General features: G+C 47.8%; 1 protein-coding gene across 4 annotated transcripts in view; it reads left to right on the forward strand.

The window, feature by feature from the left end:
- Myo18b (myosin XVIIIB) overlaps nt 1–17,553 on the forward strand; it is a 278,729-nt gene that overhangs the window by 120,948 nt on the left and 140,228 nt on the right. For all 4 annotated transcript variants that reach the window (XM_033762282.1, XM_010603683.3, XM_010603687.2 and 1 more), the window contains exons 18-21: nt 2,250–2,409; nt 5,341–5,524; nt 6,291–6,510; nt 10,084–10,193. In XM_033762282.1, coding sequence (XP_033618173.1) covers nt 2,250–2,409; nt 5,341–5,524; nt 6,291–6,510; nt 10,084–10,193 — 674 coding nt within the window. The remainder of the gene's footprint in view (nt 1–2,249; nt 2,410–5,340; nt 5,525–6,290; nt 6,511–10,083; nt 10,194–17,553) is intronic.

Here is a 17,553-nt window from a genome sequence, read left to right on the forward strand (position 1 = left end):
GAGGCTCTGAGTTAATGAGAACATTCATTCAGCCAGAAAACATAGGGCATTCTGGCTAATCAGGGCTTGCTCTTTATGACACCTTGGCTTCATCTAGTGTACATTTTGCTGTGTCCCCACATTGGCAAGTGAGTTCGTTAGGGGGCTGGGAGCACGGTGGGCCTAGAGGAAGTGGATGATTAGCACTCAGAACTGTAGGGGTGACCTACAGCAGCCGTGAGAGACTCGGCTGAGGGGTTCAGGCTCCTGTGTGAGGCAGCGAAGCCAGAAGCCACGCTGGATAACTAGTTGTCCATCTCCCAGAAGTTTTCATGGTTCTCCTGAAAACCTAAGGATTCCCGCAAAATGTTGTTGTGATGGATAAAATTATGGTGTGAAAACCAATCCCAGAAGAAAGAAATGAATGACAGAAATGAGCAGCCCTGGATCCTACAAGCTGATTTCTAGCACAGTTTTCAAGAATCGTAGCATCTCTGCACAGAGGCAGGCTTTGATGCTAGCTGCCTTGTGCATCTGCATGCCAGCCCCACTTTGGGGAGCTCTGCATCTTTAGCAGAGTCGCCTCATCTTTCTCAGGTTCAGTGTCATCTAGAAACCACACCGGGGTTGCTCACATCACTGGGCAGAGTGAAGGCAAAGTGATATTCTCTGGGTCAGCCTTCCAGCAGAGTGGGCAGTCTGCCTGGAGCTTAGCAAACGTTAACATCTACTTTCTGTATTCACCATTTCCACAGGAAGATCCTTGTTAGAGCCCATCTCTGTGCTAGTCAAGAAGCCTTATGGCTGATGAGCCCCACTTCCAGACCTCTGGAGGGGGAGAAGCCACCTAAACAGATACCTGTGTAGGCACAGTACAGCCATAGGTGCTAGGGCCTGGTGTGCACCTCACAACTGTGGGATGCTGTTCTCTCCTGTGGGAAGGTGATTCCCATGAAGCCGGGACAACAGCACTGAAGGGCTCACAGCGGCACTTCACTTAACTAGAGATGTCCCTTGATGGCCACTTCAATTATCCAGAACTTAGAGGTGATCCAGGTGGTGGGCACGAGAGACGCTCTTTCCTCATGGAAGCCTGCATGTTCTCTGCAAGGAGTTCAAGAAACACAGGTCTCTGATCTCTGAGATGGTTACAGTTCCGAAATAGCAGATTAGGTCTTGAGAGAAAGACTGAAGCCCATGGTGCATATGAAATATTGGCAAGAGCAGGGAAGAAAACTGAGGAAGGTCTTGCAGAAGTGATGTAGGAACCACCCTTACTAATCATAACCATCAGCCTGGGGAAGGGGCAACTCTTCCAAACATGGAGACGCAGCCTGAGAGCATCACGATGCTTAGAGTAACATAACTCATAGCCAGCAGTTTGTTTACTTATTAATTCATCCCACAAGCATTTCTGGACTCCACATGTGCCAAACATAGTGCTGGGCACTGGGGGTGTGAAGGTAAGCACTGATCTTCGGGAGGATCAGTGTGAGGCTGCATGCAGTCAGTTGTAGTGACAGCCACTATTGCTAACTGAGTGACTACTATGTGCCAGGCAACATACTAAACTATTTTACACACATCATCCTAAAGGAGTCTTATGCTACCATGGGAAATTTATGTCATTTAATCTCCATTTTACAAAGGAGGAAGCTGAGGTTCAGCAACTTAAATAGCTTGGCCCCTCGTACCCCGTAACAAATGGCAGGGAGCTAGGTTTTCTCTACATTTAAGGCCAGGCCCATTTGCTCCGCTTACCTTGTTCTTGCCATCAAATGTGGCCGGCATCTTCTGAGAGTATGCTGTACTTTGATTTGGTTGGTAATAGTCAAGACAGTTTTAGGTGGCACATGAATGAACACAGCAAAACTATTCAACAGCTATTTATTTCTATACATATTAGAAAATAAATTTAGCTTGTATATCAAACCTGCAATCATATGCTGCTTTTTAAGTGAATGTATTTGCGAAAATATTGATTTAAAGGAAACATTAAGTAAATCACAGCCTAGGTGGTACAGAGATACACATAGCAAAATTTGCGAAGATTGTGTGTACTGACAATGCTTGGGTCAAATAGGAATCCTGAAAGCCAAGAAGAATAGAACCCACTTTGGAAATAATGTGTTCAATACACAAGAGAAATGTAGGCATCTTGAACTGGTAGCTGTAGCTACCTGGAAAGACATTAAAGTGGAAACTGTTCTTGGGGACACCAGCTGATTGCAGAATGTTCCGAGCATTCATGCCGTTGTGTCTGCTTTCAGGGACCTCTGCCCTGCGGACCTGTGAGCAGCCCCTCCAGTGTGAGATTTTCCACCAGCTTGGACAGGACCCCGTGCGCTATGACCTCACGGGCTGGCTGCACAGAGCCAAGCCCAATCTTTCAGCCCTGGGTGCCCCCCAGATCCTGCAGCAGTCAAAGAGGTGAGCCAGGCCAGAACTGGGGGTGGATGGGGCTATTTGGGGTGCTGCAGTTGCATTCCTGTGGGGATCTGTAAGCCCAAACAACCGGTGCATGGAGGTTGGTCAGGGACCCCATCCCCATATAGTGGACTAAAGACCTGTGACTTGAATTAGAGTGGTATAGGTATCTCCCCAGGGCCAGAGCAAATCCAGCCAAGGAGAAAAGCTGGCCATCTGGGGAGATGGCACAAAAGCTAAAAAAAGCTGTGACTTCTTATTTTGGCTTTTTGCCTTTTATTAAGTATCTGAGAGATGTGACTGGAACAACTTTTATGGACCTCCTAGAACTCAGGGGGTTGTAAAATCGAAATGACACATTTTGTAGCATTATAAAAAGCTCACCACATTCCCTGGCTGCTGGTCCCAGAAGGGCAGGCAGTGATCGTGCTATCACTTCGGAGTTCATGGAAAATGCTTGTTGTGTGTGTGTGTGTAAGCCTGGTGCACCTCCGAAGTTCAACGCTGGAAACCTGCAGGACTGGAGCTTGGGGAGAGAAGAGGAGGTGGTGGTGTCCTGCATGGGCAGAAGGGTACAAGAGTGTGGAAGGAGCGTTTACTTACTGCCCCATGGGCCTTGAATCAGCATCAGTGACTTTTAAATACCTTATAATATAAATACCTTATAAACACTTTACCTTAGCCCCATTTTAGAGATGTGAAATGGAGGCCCCACGGAGGCTTGCCTTTAGTCACACAGCAAGTGTGGTACACCCGGGAGACAGCTCGAGTCTATGTGATCCTTGGGAAAGTTCTCAGGATGCTATGGATACAGTTAACTGGAAGCCACAAATCCAGGAGAGCCTGTGAACACACCCACTGCAGAGAGATCAAGGCAGGGATGGGTAAAAGGAAGGTTAGCAAGCTCACAAAGGATACAAGGCAGCCAGGGCCCCTGAGTGACTGCAGGTGGCCTCTTTCCTCTCAATTGTTTTTGCTTCATCCTGCATAAAAGAGTCAGATAGATGGAGCAGACAAAAGATTCAGTCACTATAGCATGACTTTGGAGTCAGGCACATGTTCAAATTCTGCTTCTGTCTCTTTCCAGCTACATGACCCGGACCTCAGTTTTATCAGCTATAAAATGGGCACGATGATCCCAAGCTTGGATGTTTAATGTGAGGCTTGGGTAGTGTAAGGTAGCAGACATTTTATTAAGGAGCCTGGTTCATGCAAAGCTCTCATCTTTTAGCCTTGTAAATTTCCTTCCTACTTTAAAACCCTTTGGCTCACCCCGAGAGAGGGACACTGCGTTGGGAAAGGGGAGGGTGAAACCTTATGGACCGGGGCCCGTTCCCATGTGCGAAGTCTTAGCTCCATGGGAGTGGGCAGAAGGACACAGTGCATTTGGGACCACGTGTGATCCGTCTGTGGAGCCAAATCTTGGTAATTTTAGAGAGTAAACCGTACTTTTTAGGAGAATGTGGCACTGAAGCCAATGGCCCCAGATCCCTGGGAACAGTGTGCTCAGCATTCTGACTCCCGGGCCACACCCATGAGCTGCTAGGGTGGACCCCAGGGACTTGCATGGCTGGAGAGCTTTCCATAAATAAAGTTTTAAAAGTACGCTCACGTTTCAAATCACTGTTTCTGTCCAAGAGTCATTTATTTTATTCTTGAGGAGCTGAGGTCCCTAGGAATGTACAGGTGACTTGGCTAGAGTCACATGGTACATTGAAAACAGAGGTTTCAATTCTCCCAGGCAGATACAGCGATGCACACAGAGAGGTCCGGGCTACCGGTGTGAATGAGTCTCTCCTTGGGTCGATGGAGGGGGCCTCACCCCCAGGTGGCCTCCGCTTCTCCACAGGGAGGGGCCCTTGCGTCCTGTGTACTCCCTCATCATCCTGCCCGTACTGTCCATTTAGCGTCCACGTGGCCAAGCCTTTGTTCATGGTTGAGCATGTACCACACGTGTACCCCATTTGGGGCTGCTTAGGCAGTGCTTATTTCCGGGGTAGTTTGGATAGTCAGGTCAGGCACTGGGGAACGTGGATAAAGTATTTTCAGGACTCAGGGTGGGGGTGGGACATGGACTTCTGAAAGATGCCTGAGTGCTTCCAAGGGAGGTGAGGAGTGGGCCACAGGTCCTTCTCTGGGTCTCAGTCTGCCCTAGGGAGGAAAGGGTCCTCTAGCTTGCGTTGTCCTTTTTTTTTTTTTTTTCCCAAACACAAAGGGGTAGTTTGGATAGTCAGGTCAGGCACTGGGGAACGTGGATAAAGTATTTTCAGGACTCAGGGTGGGGGTGGGACATGGACTTCTGAAAGATGCCTGAGTGCTTCCAAGGGAGGTGAGGAGTGGGCCACAGGTCCTTCTCTGGGTCTCAGTCTGCCCTAGGGAGGAAAGGGTCCTCTAGCTTGCGTTGTCCTTTTTTTTTTTTTTGCCCAAACAAAAGGCCAGACTGTCCTGGGTCGATCAGGGCAGACCTTTATTTAGGAACTGGCTGCCCTTGCTGTGTCAGAGCCAGTCCATTGCAGGAATGCTAAAGGAAGGCCTTAGCTGTCACCTTGGCGTGAGGCTGGGCATTTCATTGGTATTAATCCTGCAGCACATTCATTCATGCATGAAACGCACAGTAAGGGCCTACTGTGCACTAGACCAGTTCTAAGGACCACAAAGTTGGCAGTGCCCTCTAAGGTGGCACTGACCAGTTCAGTAGGATTGCTGCAGAAAGGAAAAAGCTTGTGGTCAGGGAGGACAGAGTGCTTGTTGGTGGAATGGAGGAGTTGAGGGAGGCGCTGGCACTTGTCATTAAGAGAACTCTCCCTTGGCGGAAGGAACCGTGAACAAATGGGTAAGAACAGGAAGCAAAGGGGTGTAATTCTTTCACTCACCACACAGGGCAAGGGCTCCCCAAGAGTCCTCCAGCCCTCTCTCTTTTCCCTCCTATTCCAGGGAGGAGCTGCGAAGTCTCTTCCAGGGCTGTGCCAGGCTGCTACCCGTGTGCCAGGCTGTGGCAGGTCTGGAGGGCACCTCCCAGCAGGCCCTGCACAGGAACCGTGTGGTGAGGAAGGCGTTCGCCAGCAGCCTTGCCTCGGCCAGGAGAAGAACTCCGTGCTCCCAGGTCAAGCTGCAGATGGTGAGTGTGGCTCGGCCTGGGGAGTATGCCATTCCAGGCCACGGGTCCTCGTGTCCTCTGGGGAGGGGCAACTACCCCAGGCACCTCTTGCCTCCCAAGCAACCCTGGGGAAGACACATCTGATACTTGTCTGAGGAGAAAATGGAGGCTCCAGGGCACAAATAAGCTTGACTGTGGCCATGGCCTGGGGCCTGGGGCCAAAGCTTTAATGGCTTGGCATGGCATTGAGGGGTGTGGGACGTGCCCAGGAGTCACACATGCCCTTGGCTAGGGTGACAAATACCAGACTATCTGCATTGCTGTCTCTCTTTGGGGATAGGCAGCAGGACCCAGGACTGGATGTAAATTTGTTAACGTAGATCCAAAACATTATCAGATGAGAACGTTCAGTTGGTCAATAGGCAGGCTGAACCCAAGTGAGAACAGGCTGTGACACGGGAAGAATATATTTTGGAAAAGGTTCTCAAGCATAGTACAATGGGAAAGCCCTCAGACTAAGTCCTTTTCAGCCCCAGGTCTTCTGTGGTGGTCTGTGTGTCCTGGGCCCACCTGCTGGCCTCTCTGTACCTCACTCTCCCTGTCTCTCCTAGGGGTGTTATAAAGTCCCTTATTTCTCATGAGTACACATCAGGATGGAGGTGAGATGAGCTTGGAGTAGAACACGGGGCTCCAGAGGTGCCCAGGCCAGGCTGAATGTGTGTGGGGCGAGTGTCAGGGACCCCATTTCCCTTTGACAGCAAACCCTAATCTCTCTGCTTGGCCCTAGGATGCACTGATCAGCTTGGTGAGACGGTCTCAAATGCACTTTATCCACTGTCTGGTGCCAACCCCAGCACTGGACGACAAGGGTGGGCAGTGGTCTTCACCACCACCATTGCCTGGAGACCGGCCTGAGGCGAGCAAGCCCCTGGCCCCAGACATCCCAGCACTGAGGGTCCAGCTTGCGGGCTCTCACATCCTGGAGGCACTGCGTCTGCAGAGGATGGGTAAGAGACACCTGGGGACCTGATCTCCAAACCTGGGACCTGCTTGTTTACCAGTGGCAGCCAAGGGACCTGAGGACTTACTGTGTACGAGGAGCTGTTTCCACCCCTATGAGGGAGAGACTGCATTCAGCCCAAGGTTGCACTGCTGGGACCAGGCAGTCTGGATTTGGACCGACCCATGAGGTTTCTGGAGTTCCTTGCATGCTCCTCAAAGGCTAGGACTGTGCCTTCCTCATCTGTCTTGGGTAGAGAGCAGACTTAACATAGAGAATAATACTTCGATTAATTTGATGTTCAAGAGGCTTGATTAAGTTTGAGAGATCACCATGATCACAGGAAACAGTAATATGTGGAAGGCATATATGTGTCACTCAGGGATGCAGCAAGTACACAGATGCCTAGAGGAGGGAGCTTTATTTATGTTCCTGGGAGATTGGGGAATCCTCCTAGCAGTTACAAAACCCTAAACAGGTCTTCCGGCAGAGGAAGCAGCTCCCGCTAGGTGGTGGGGGGCAAGGGAACATTAGGCAGAAGAATCAGCAGGGGCTTCGGCCAGGAGGTGTAAAAGAACCTGGGTTTTCAGTAGTGGTGTTCAAAATGTGTGCAGAATCATGGGAGAGGGGGCTGGCGCCTCCATCAGAGAGGACTGAGGGTGCTTTTGCTGGGCACTTAGCTTGCACTGGGTCAGCTGGAGAGATGATGGGGGTTGGGGGTCTAGGGGTTTTAACCCAAGGAGGGAGGCGAAGCGAACGCATGCCTTCAGTACCCACCTCTACCTCACCGTGGGAGCTGCGCCTGATCTTAAACCTTCCCATTCTTCTCTGCCTCTCAGCCCCCAGAGGCTGCCACATGATTCCCCCTCCCCAGCTGGTAGAAATGGTCTCCCAGAGGATGGTGTGGCTGGTGCTGTTTGTGCAATGTCTCTGTCGTCACTAACAGCCCCGCTTGTGGTCGCTGCACCATCTCCCCCACCACGTTCACAGTGGAACCCTGGCACGAAGTGTTTGACAGAGAAGCCGGGAGGAGCTGGAAGCAAGGCTGAGACTCGAACTCCCCTGGGCACATCGTGTGCAGCCACAGGCAGAGGGAGACAGACAATGCCACAGGGGAGGAGTGAGGTGGTCCCAGCCGGCAGCTCAGCCCCTGCAGTGGATCGATTCCACCTGGATGGCAGGCGGGAAACACTGGGCCTTTGCGGGTTCCCTGGTGTGCTGTCCGTTAGCACCCAGTGTACACGCTTGGGTGTCTCTCCCCTCCTCGCTGCAGGGGCTGCCTCCTCTGTAAACACAGCCCAACCCAGCCAGTGTGAGCTTTCCAGCTGAGTAAGGGGTTGGTGTCTTACGGAAGAACTTTCCAATTTCTGCCTCCCAGACCTGGTTTGTTTCCTCTTTTTTTCCTCCCTCCTCTAAGTCATTTCTGTGTTTCACACCCACATAAGATATATTTACATACATACATAGATACAAGCATTAATTATTTATGAATTTGAATCCGTGCCCGTGTTACAGATACATCTATATGTGCGTGCATAACGCATACAGACAGATGCTATTTTCTAAATGCCTACTGTGTGCTGGGGACATGTTAATACAAGCACTCACTAAAGTCATTCTCACAAAACTCTGAGGACAGTGCCCGGCACAGTCAGTCTTCCGGGTCTGTGGGTTCCACGCCTGTGCATTCAGCCAGCCTGGGATCAGAGTTCTGAAGAAGATCGCGTCTGTGGGGAACATGCACAGACCTTTTCCTTGTCATTCACTGTTACCTACGTAGTATAGTACAACAATTACTTATACAGCATTCACATCGTATTAGCTATTGCAAGGTATCCAGGGATGGTTTAGAGTACGTGGGAGGATGTGCAGATACTGAGGGATGACTGTTCGGTAAAGGCTCATTAAACATTACCTGTCCTGCAGCCTGCAGGGCACAGTCCAGACTGCCACTGCCCGTGTGACCCCAGGCAAGTCCCTAGAGCATGCTCCCTTTCCTCTCCAGTAGTCGCCAGTGCTGCGTGGGCTAATAAAGGAGGAAAGCTTGGGAGAGCAGCTGGAAAGCACACGGTACACCTTAGCCACTTTCACTCACACGGTCGTCAGATTTCACCCTGACAGTGACCATGGATGTGAGGATACATCTTTCTACCCTCATGTTTTAGGTAAATAGATTGAATTGCCCAGAGGTGGCATCCTCTGTCCCTAGTTACAGGGATAATAAGGGCAGAGATGGAATGTGAACCCAGAATAGTCTGACCTAAGAAAGCAAAGCAGGCTTGTAACCTCCTGGGTCCCTGTCTTTGCGCTGTCCACATTTTCCAGAGCTTGCCTGAAAGCCTCTTCCTGACCCAGGATTACTTCTTAGATTGTCTGGCCGTGCCCCTTGTTGCCTTTCCTCCTGATTTATGTGCTCGACTTATGGTGGAGTCTCAAAATCAGTGCAAGATCCCACCAAATCTCCTCCAGTTCAGCCACTTGCAGGATCTTTCTGCAGCAATGGAGGCTCTGCCATGTCCCTTACACTTAGAAAGAAGTTCAAACTCCATACTTAGAATCAAAGTTCATGTGTCTTTTCAGCCCAGTCTCTTCTCATCTTTGGCTGTTCTCCATTAGATTATTTTTTATTTTTATTTTTATATGTTTGGTACCAGGGATTGAACTCGGGTCCTTGTACTTGTGAGGCAGGTGGCAGAACCACTGAGCTAAATCCCTGGCCCTCCATTATTTTTCATTGCCTGAGTTTGAATCTAGCTAGGACAGTTACCATCTATGTGACAGGTGCACTTAACTCTCTGAGCCTCACTTTTCATATTCATAAAATGAGGATAATGATAAAGGTCCAAGAGTATCCAAAACAGGAGGAGGTTACACCCTAGTGTCTTGCATGTAAGTGCTCAGTGTGTTTCCTCACTCTCAGTCTGGTCTTCATAGTTGCCTCTGTGTAGATTTTCCTTCCATGCCAAGTCCTTCTGGAAGACTCTTCTGGCTCCTTCAAAGCCTGGCTCTTCTAGCTCTTCAAGTCCCCCTTCTCTGTAGTTTCCCACACCTCAGAATGCAGCTGTGTCCACCCATGAAATAGACTTAAAAAGCCCTCAATACCACCCCGCGCGGCATCCCTCTAGGGCATTCCGTAGAGTAAAAAATGTACTGTGCACAAAACTTGCCATGGGTGAGCAGGTTTGGGGAAATCAAGACTAATCTCAGAGCTTTTGACTTGGATATTGACACGTTCTGTGACCTTCTGAGAGGCAGAGGAGAGTCCAGCCTTTTCAGAATGTCAATGGCGCATTAATAGGTTTTGTATTTTGAGGATCATGTTTGATCCCGGAGTTACAGCAACATCCAGCGTTTTCTGAGCACTTCTGTGCAAGGCACTGGGGTGCAACGTCCTCATGTGTTTGACACTATTGGACCTTTATTATTATCAGTCTGTTGAAATTAGCTGAGGTGTCGGCATGGGCACAAGTTAGTAGTCAATGAGGGAGCAGACGTCGCCCTCCTCCCTGGGGTCCAGAGCACAGGGGTGGCTCTTCCCATTTGGCCTCTGTGACTTCTTCTGCCTGCTTCCCCTCCCTAGGCTACGCTGACCACATGGGGCTCACTCAGTTCCGTCGGCGTTTCCAGGTGCTGGACCCTACGCTGATGAAGAAACTCACGTCAGCCCCTGAGGGAGTCGATGAGAGGAAGGTATGTGAAGCTGGTGCGAGGGGTGTGGGCCCTGTGGATGCTTCCGCTGAGCTCCTGTGGCACTGGGGCTGCTCTGAGGGAGGTCCGGGCCAGGCGGGGCCTGGGAGTGAGGCCATGGGGCAGTACTAAGGATGGCACGAGGTTTGGCGTGGACCCCTGCTTCAGACTGCACCCTGCCCACCATGTCCTTGGAGGCCGTCCGCCCACCTACTGCGATGGCCCTCTGCAAGCCCTGTGTGAGGAGGCACAAGAGGAGAAGGAGAACAGAGTGATGAGAGCAGGAGGTCCCAGCTAGAAGGGACTGCAGCAAGGTGAAAAGCCACCATCTTCCGTGGCGTCCTGCTGACCACCAGCATGCTGGGTGTTCCACATGAAGAGGGCTTCAGAGTCCAAAGTACATGGGGGATAATTTTATACCAGGGCTCTCCACGGAGGGATTGTAAGGAGTGTTTTCTTCAGAGCCTCTGCACCAGCTCTTCCCCTTACCTGCAATGCTCTCTCCTCCAGTCTTGCACAGCTGGTGATGTCCAGCTATCAAATTCTGGCTCTGGCTCTGTTCTGTGGGATCCTCTTTGTTTTAATGTGTGTGTAGCCACTATCCTTATTGGAAATTATGTATATGCCCTATATGTTTTCTGGCTTCTAGAAGTTCGAATCATTGTCCTAGCTAAAAGGCACCACAGCATGACCAAATTCAATTATTTTTTATTGTATGGATACACAGTACTTACCTGTGTATTTTGCTCCCGTGCGTCTCCTTTCTCCAACTGTGCTATACATCCATGAACTCTTGTCTTTATTCCTGGTGCCAAAGTCTTCACACTAAGTGTTTCTATTGAGAATGGCCACAGGCTTATCAATAATTACAGAGCTTGTTAGAATTCACAAAGCCCAATTGCCCAGTTGCACTGCAGCAGCACTGCAAAACAAGAGCTATTATGTGCTTGCTTTTTGCAAATAACAAACTAAAAGCTCTTAGAAATGAAGCCACCCTCCTGAGGCCACAGAACTGAGCATTCCTGGGTTTGTTCCTTGAACTTCACTGCCTGGATTTCAGGCGTTGGTAGTTGAAAAAATAGGTCTCAAGTCAGTTCGAAATGAATTTGACTTCCAACTTGGGCAATGTGAGCGTTAAGCAAGTTACTTCTGTTTTCTGTCTCAGGTTCCCCATCTTTATAGTGGAACCATCACTGATACCTACTTTTACAAGGTGTTCTCAGGATGCAATTTTTCAGCACAGTTGATGTGCTGTACACGGGCTTGGCCTATAGTACAGGCTCAATAGATATTAACTACTACACCAACATCATAGGCATCTTTGAAGACCAGGGTGACAGCCACTGACCCATGCGGATTCTGTACTGTGTTGAAACCTCACCTTTGCAGGAGTGTGTCTGTGTGTGCCTGAGACCATCAGCACTATAGTCCTCAGCCAGTGAATTATAAGGCTAGAGGAGGAACCGGAGTCACAGTTCTCTGGCTCCTTGGCTCTTCTATGTACCAGGGCACAGGATGCCTCCTGCAGACAGGGCAGTACCAGCTCACCCTGAGAGGGGTCATAGTGCAGGGTCATCTGCAGTACAGGGCCATCCTCTCTCAGTGTGGTAGCTTAGTTTAGAAGTCATGAAATTCTGCTTGGCTTGCTGCCATCAACCACTCTGCCAATGACTCCTAGGGGTTCTTTATCTTTGGTTCCACCTAACTTGATCTTGCAGAGATTGTGAAATGAAGCCATTGAAAAGGTCTTGGGTTCCTCTGCAGTTGAAAATAGGGCTGGAGTTGGGTGTGGGGGTGTTTTCTGCGGGGGCATTGGGTGTAGCATATGGCAGTGTTTCTATTCTGGATGAGTCAGCAGGTTTGTGTCCTAGCCAAGCTGAAACCTTCTCAGTATACACTGGAGGCCTTGGGAAAATGGAAAATTACAAGTGGAATGGACTTGGTCGGCGGTTTTTGTTTCTTCATATTCTTTTTATATTTGCTCACAAATTTCATTTGCCACAGCATAGAAATTTAGTACCGAAGAAAGGAAACACCATTCTGCTTCTTATGAAAAAGCTGATAAATATTCATTGACTAGGCAATGCGATGTGCCATGAATTATACATGAGCACGTGCTCGGGTGGGCAAACCAGCGGCCTCTGTGTGCAGAGCAGTTAAGACCTCAGGATTTAATGCGACAAGTTTGACAGCTAGAAAAGGTCAATACTGTCATCAGACACTAGACGGCAGCAGAGGGAATTCATTGGTAGGGTGTAAAATGGGCTTGGTGAAGTGTCCTTCATGACTAACATGTGGTATCTTTTTATGCCGTGACAGTTTCCCAGTGAAATACTCTCATTTTCTGAGTACTAGCCGGGTATTTTGTATTCCTGAAACAAATATAATGTATGCCTTTTACCACATATGTGTGCATGTGCGTCAGAAAAGTTCTGTGTATAATGTGAAAGGTTAGTAAGCTACAACTTGAGACAACTCAAACCAAGAACCTGTGTCATGATGAACGGGACACAGTACTGAAGCAAAACACACTAGAACAAGTAACTTCCATACTGAGTGATGGCCTTCCTAAGGCTTTTGAGCAGAGGTGTAGAATCAAAGACTTTGGCTGGCTGAAGGAAAAATCATAAAGGAAGTGAAACCCTCTTGGCCCATTCCATAATTCCCTTTAGGAAGCAGTGCCCCATGCTGACTTCTAGCTGCTCAGGATGTTCCCATCTCTTTTAGCACCTAGGAACATTCTCAGGAATCCCAAATGGTCCTGCTTTTCCTATTTACTGTTGGTCCCATTCCTCTCTCCCAAGCTACCCAATCTGGTTAAGATTATGCCTTAACTAACAGTGAAGTCCACTCAGAGTGACTATCATGGTGGAATCACAGGCAAATCAGTGAAGGAGCTCTTTCAGCTCCCTTTGGCTGCCTCCCAGACCCGGCTGGCGCGGGAGTTGCCAAGTCTCTGATTGACGTGGTGCAAAGAAACCCTTGGGCCCATCTCTTCCCCTCAGAGTGTCTACAGTGTTGATTGATTTTAGCCAACAAAATCTCTTTCCCTGGGGACTTGATCTGAAGAACATAATTAAGAGCTTTCAATTCATCTTCTCAAAGGCAGCCACTGTCACTCTTTCTCAAAATCTGGTGGATCCTCCCAGTTTCTTCTGAATTCATCCCAATAGTCCTCTGCTGGGAAGAGGTCCCTCCGAGGCCCTTGTAGGAGCTGTCCACCTTCCAGGTGCTGAATGTAGAATGTATTCAGCACTTTTCTTACTTACCGTGGTATGCCCTTTGAGTTTGGATCTACTGTTTTAATCACTATACATATTGTCTAGTTAGTGTTAGCCAGCCTAGAGTATGTGTATGGGTGTGTGTGTGTAGTTTCTGCCTTGTTCCAATGTTTTACAGTCCAAAGCATATAGAATTTATAACAGATTCTTTCCATCTTTAGGGAAGGAGGAATTCAGTGTGTGAGTGAGAGGTTCACTAGTTAAGTATCCTTGTCTTCCTTCACTTCCTTATTTTGTGTAAACTAGATATTTTTCTGGTGGACCTCTAGAGTGCCCTCTTCTTGTGGTTGTCCTAAGGCAGTGATGGTGAACCTTTTATAGACTAAGTATCAAACTGCAACCCCAAGCCCATTTGTTTATTGCAGAGTGCCACCGTTGCAATTAAATCTGAATATTGAGGTTTTAGTTTAGAAAAATCAACTCATACATTAACATCTTTTGTCTTAAAAGAAAAACAGTAACAGAGCTTGCAGTGATACAAACAGTTTTTGATTGAAAGATAAAAGTTCACATTTGGCATGCTTTTGCACAGCTAATGTGACCCTCACTGTTGTAAGCATGCTGATAATTTGTCAAGCCTTGGCTGAGGTGACTTGGCTCACATGCTCGCAGAGAGAGATCTGCATGCCTGCTGCAGCACATAAGCCACAGGTTCCCTACCAGTGTTCCAGGGTTTACAGTGTGGGTCATAATTCACAACAGTCTACTTCAGATTGATACTAACTTAATTCTGACAGGATATAGAATCTTTGTTCCATTATAGCTCCATTTCCCCCTGCCATCTTGTTGCCATTATTATAATATACATCATATATTTATATATATGTATATATCTCCCAACAATACAATACAGCTTTACAGTTTTGTTTAATCTGCTCTTTTCAATTAAAGGAAAAGAGGAAATATATCCATATATATTTTATATTTCTTACCTATTCATATTTCCAGGTGCTACTTAATCCTTTAATGATTGTACTTATCTTTGCTACCATTACTTTCATCCTTTACTGTAAGTAGGGAAGATAGATCTGCTAGCAAGAAGTTATCTGTGTCTTTGCTGGGAAGCCTTTATTTCATCTTCATTTTTGAAGGATGTTTTTGCCAGATAGAGAATTCTTGACTGACAGGATGTTTTGTCCCCTTTCAGCACTTCTAATGTGTGCTCGACAGCATTCTGGACTTCGGTGTTGATAAGTTTAGCCACTGATTGTTTTTATGTTTCCCTTTACAGAGTGAGCTATTTTCTTTTGCTGCTTGCAAGATTTTCACTTTGTGTTTGGCTTCAGCGTTTTCATTGTGGTGTACATTGGGTGTATCTCTTTGTATCTACCCTATTTGCAATTCTTTGACCTTCTGTGATGAGTACGATGATCTTTGAGGGTGGTCAAATTTGGGCAGTTTTTTAGCCACCACCTTTCATGTTGTTTTCTACCCCTTCCTCCTTTCCTCCTTTGTAAATGTTGGTAGCCCTGACATTGCCATAGATGTCTCTGGCACTGTTCACTTTTCTTTATTCTTGTCTATCTCGGTTTTTCAAATTGGGCGGTTTCTATTGATCTATCTTCAAATTCACCAACTCATCTGCCATGTCAGATCTCCCGTTAAGCTCCTTCAGTGAATTTATCATTTCAATTATTTCGCTCTTCAAGTGAAGGATTTCTATTTGATTTTAAAAAATAATTTGTCTTTTAAAAATATTTTATGTCATTATATTGTGTGTGTATGTGTGTGTGTGTGTGTGTGTGTGTGTGTGTGTGTTTGCTGAGGACTGACCCAGGGTCTTGTGCACGCTGGGTACTTACTGTACCACTAAATTACACCTCCACCAATACTGTTTTGTAACTCATTTGAACTGGTCATCCTAGCTAAAACGTCTAGCAATTTTAGATTTTAATATTTTCATAACTATTTAGGAACTTGTTGACTAGATTTCTGGACTCTTTCCTTCCTTTGGTGTGGGACCACTGACATCTCTGACCAGTTCTTTAAAAATTCTTTTCATTTTAAAGCCTGGATCTTTAGTGGTAGCCCCTGTATACATGTATCTTGGTGGTCAGCTGGGGTGGCTGTGAGACTCAGATCTGTGCAGTGTTAACATTCTGCTGATGAATCTCTGTATGGATCAGGGGCTCTACTTTTTGCTTTTCTGTCTCTTCTGCCTATGCATTTGGCCTTCTGTTCAAAGAGGGATATTCAAAAACAGCTAGGGCCCTGCCAGTCTCTTTTATTCTTGTGTTTAGTTTGAGCCAGAAAGAGATAGGAACTTTGTGTCAGTCAGTGTTTATTAGAGTCAGATGTAGAAAAATGCAAGAGATCTGTCCACGTGCTAGAGACCTGACGAATCCAGCCAAGGACCTGAATCGCATAGCAATGTCCCAGCCAAAGGCCTAGAGTTCATGACAATGTCCCGTGCAAGGTGGCACCAGGAGGCCAAGCAATCTGTGATGGAAGACTGAAGCATCTGTTCTGGAAAGTCCAAGGGCCGGCGCTGGAGGCTAGAGAGTCTGTGCTGGCAGGTGAAAGGCCAGTGCTGGAAGCCGAAAAATCCACACAGAGAACCAGGAGACAATGCCCAAGGCAAAGGCGAAGACCAGAGCTCCCAGCCAAAGTGTCTGTGCCAAAGGCCAGCAGAAGATGCTCAAGGTGGGGGAGAGGTCCTCCCAAGAGAACAGCCGTCCTTGGCAAAGAGAACTGCTGAAGCTTCTCCAGAGCCAATCAGCATACAGTCCCCCCCACCGTTCTCCTTTTATACCGTTCCCCAGACCCATGCTAACTCAGCCCAGGTGGGCTGTCCCATTTCCTAGGACTCCTTGCTAAATTTCTGGCTTGTGTGTGGTCTGTTGTTTGCCGTGGCCAAGACAACTGCTTTAGTCTTAGCAATGCCATTGTCCTTCCTATTTGTTTGCTGCCAAGGTTGTGACTGTTTCCAGCTCTCCCCAGGTAAGGGCTGGTTTCATCCCTTGCACTGTACAAGTGAATCCCTTCCTGCAGCAAAGCTGCTAACTTTCACAGTTTGTTTCCTGATGGTGGGAATTCTGCAGGGACAGAGCTGGGGAGCGGGATAGGGAAGAGGAGGCGAGAGCCCAGTCATGATTGCCACCAACTCTCACTGTTCCCTCTGAGGTTCAGGAGTCTGTCTTCAATAAATGCTTCCCAATTTGTTAAGTCCCTTTCCCAAGTTTTGAACTTGATCCTTGGGGAATTTTATCCATTTTCATCATTTGCGGGGAAAGGGGAGAGGCTCCTTGTTCCACCAGTCTGGAGTCTCACTCTTACATGCTGCTTTACGGCCCTCGTACAATCCCACTACAACCCTTGTGGTACAGGTATGATCGCCCCATTTCTAGAAAAAGGAGCTGAGAACCACAGAGAAAGGGTGAGTGCTCAGGGTCACGCAGCCTGTGGATATTGGGACTGGGCTGGACATCAGTGTTGAAAGGTGGAGAGCAGGCTCACAAGTCTCTGGACCCCCGGCCGTCACACACTCTAGGCCCGTGGACATTTGCAAAGTCATTTCTTCCCACTGGGCCTCGGTTTCTTTTCCTGTAAAATTTGGATGAAACAATTACCTATTGCAGAGACTTGAAAACAAAAACGAGTTGTTATGTGTAAGTCCTTCGAGCAGTGCTCAGACCTAGAAAAAAGATTGCAGGCTGTTTCCTTGGAGCAAAATGGCAAATATCTTACTCTTCAAAGTGGTGTTTGGTGTTGAGCAATAAACCTCCATTACCTGGACAGTTTGGATCCAAGGACGTGTCGATTCTGTAAAGGGCAGGACGAAGCAGACGTTTCTCTTGTAACCCCCCATTCGTGCTGCGTCTTTTTCTACCAAGTGGCTGCTGGATAATGATTGCATTGTGTTGAACAAAATGAAATAATTGATATTTAGCCTAAACAAAGAGCAATTGCATGTCACTCACTCTAATAATATTATTAATCAGAGTAACCAAAACAGCCATTAAGTACAAAGTCATTTACAAAGTGCTTTTCATATATTCTTAATTAATCTTCCCAAGTGCTGTATGGGCCAGGCAGAGGGCATTATCTCCACGCTGCAGGGAAGCTCGAGGTCAGATACACAG

The sequence above is a fragment of the Fukomys damarensis genome, unplaced genomic scaffold (genome assembly GCF_012274545.1).
Source record: "Fukomys damarensis isolate Sample0158 unplaced genomic scaffold, DMR_v1.0_HiC HiC_scaffold_12, whole genome shotgun sequence".
Lineage (NCBI taxonomy): Eukaryota > Metazoa > Chordata > Mammalia > Rodentia > Bathyergidae > Fukomys > Fukomys damarensis.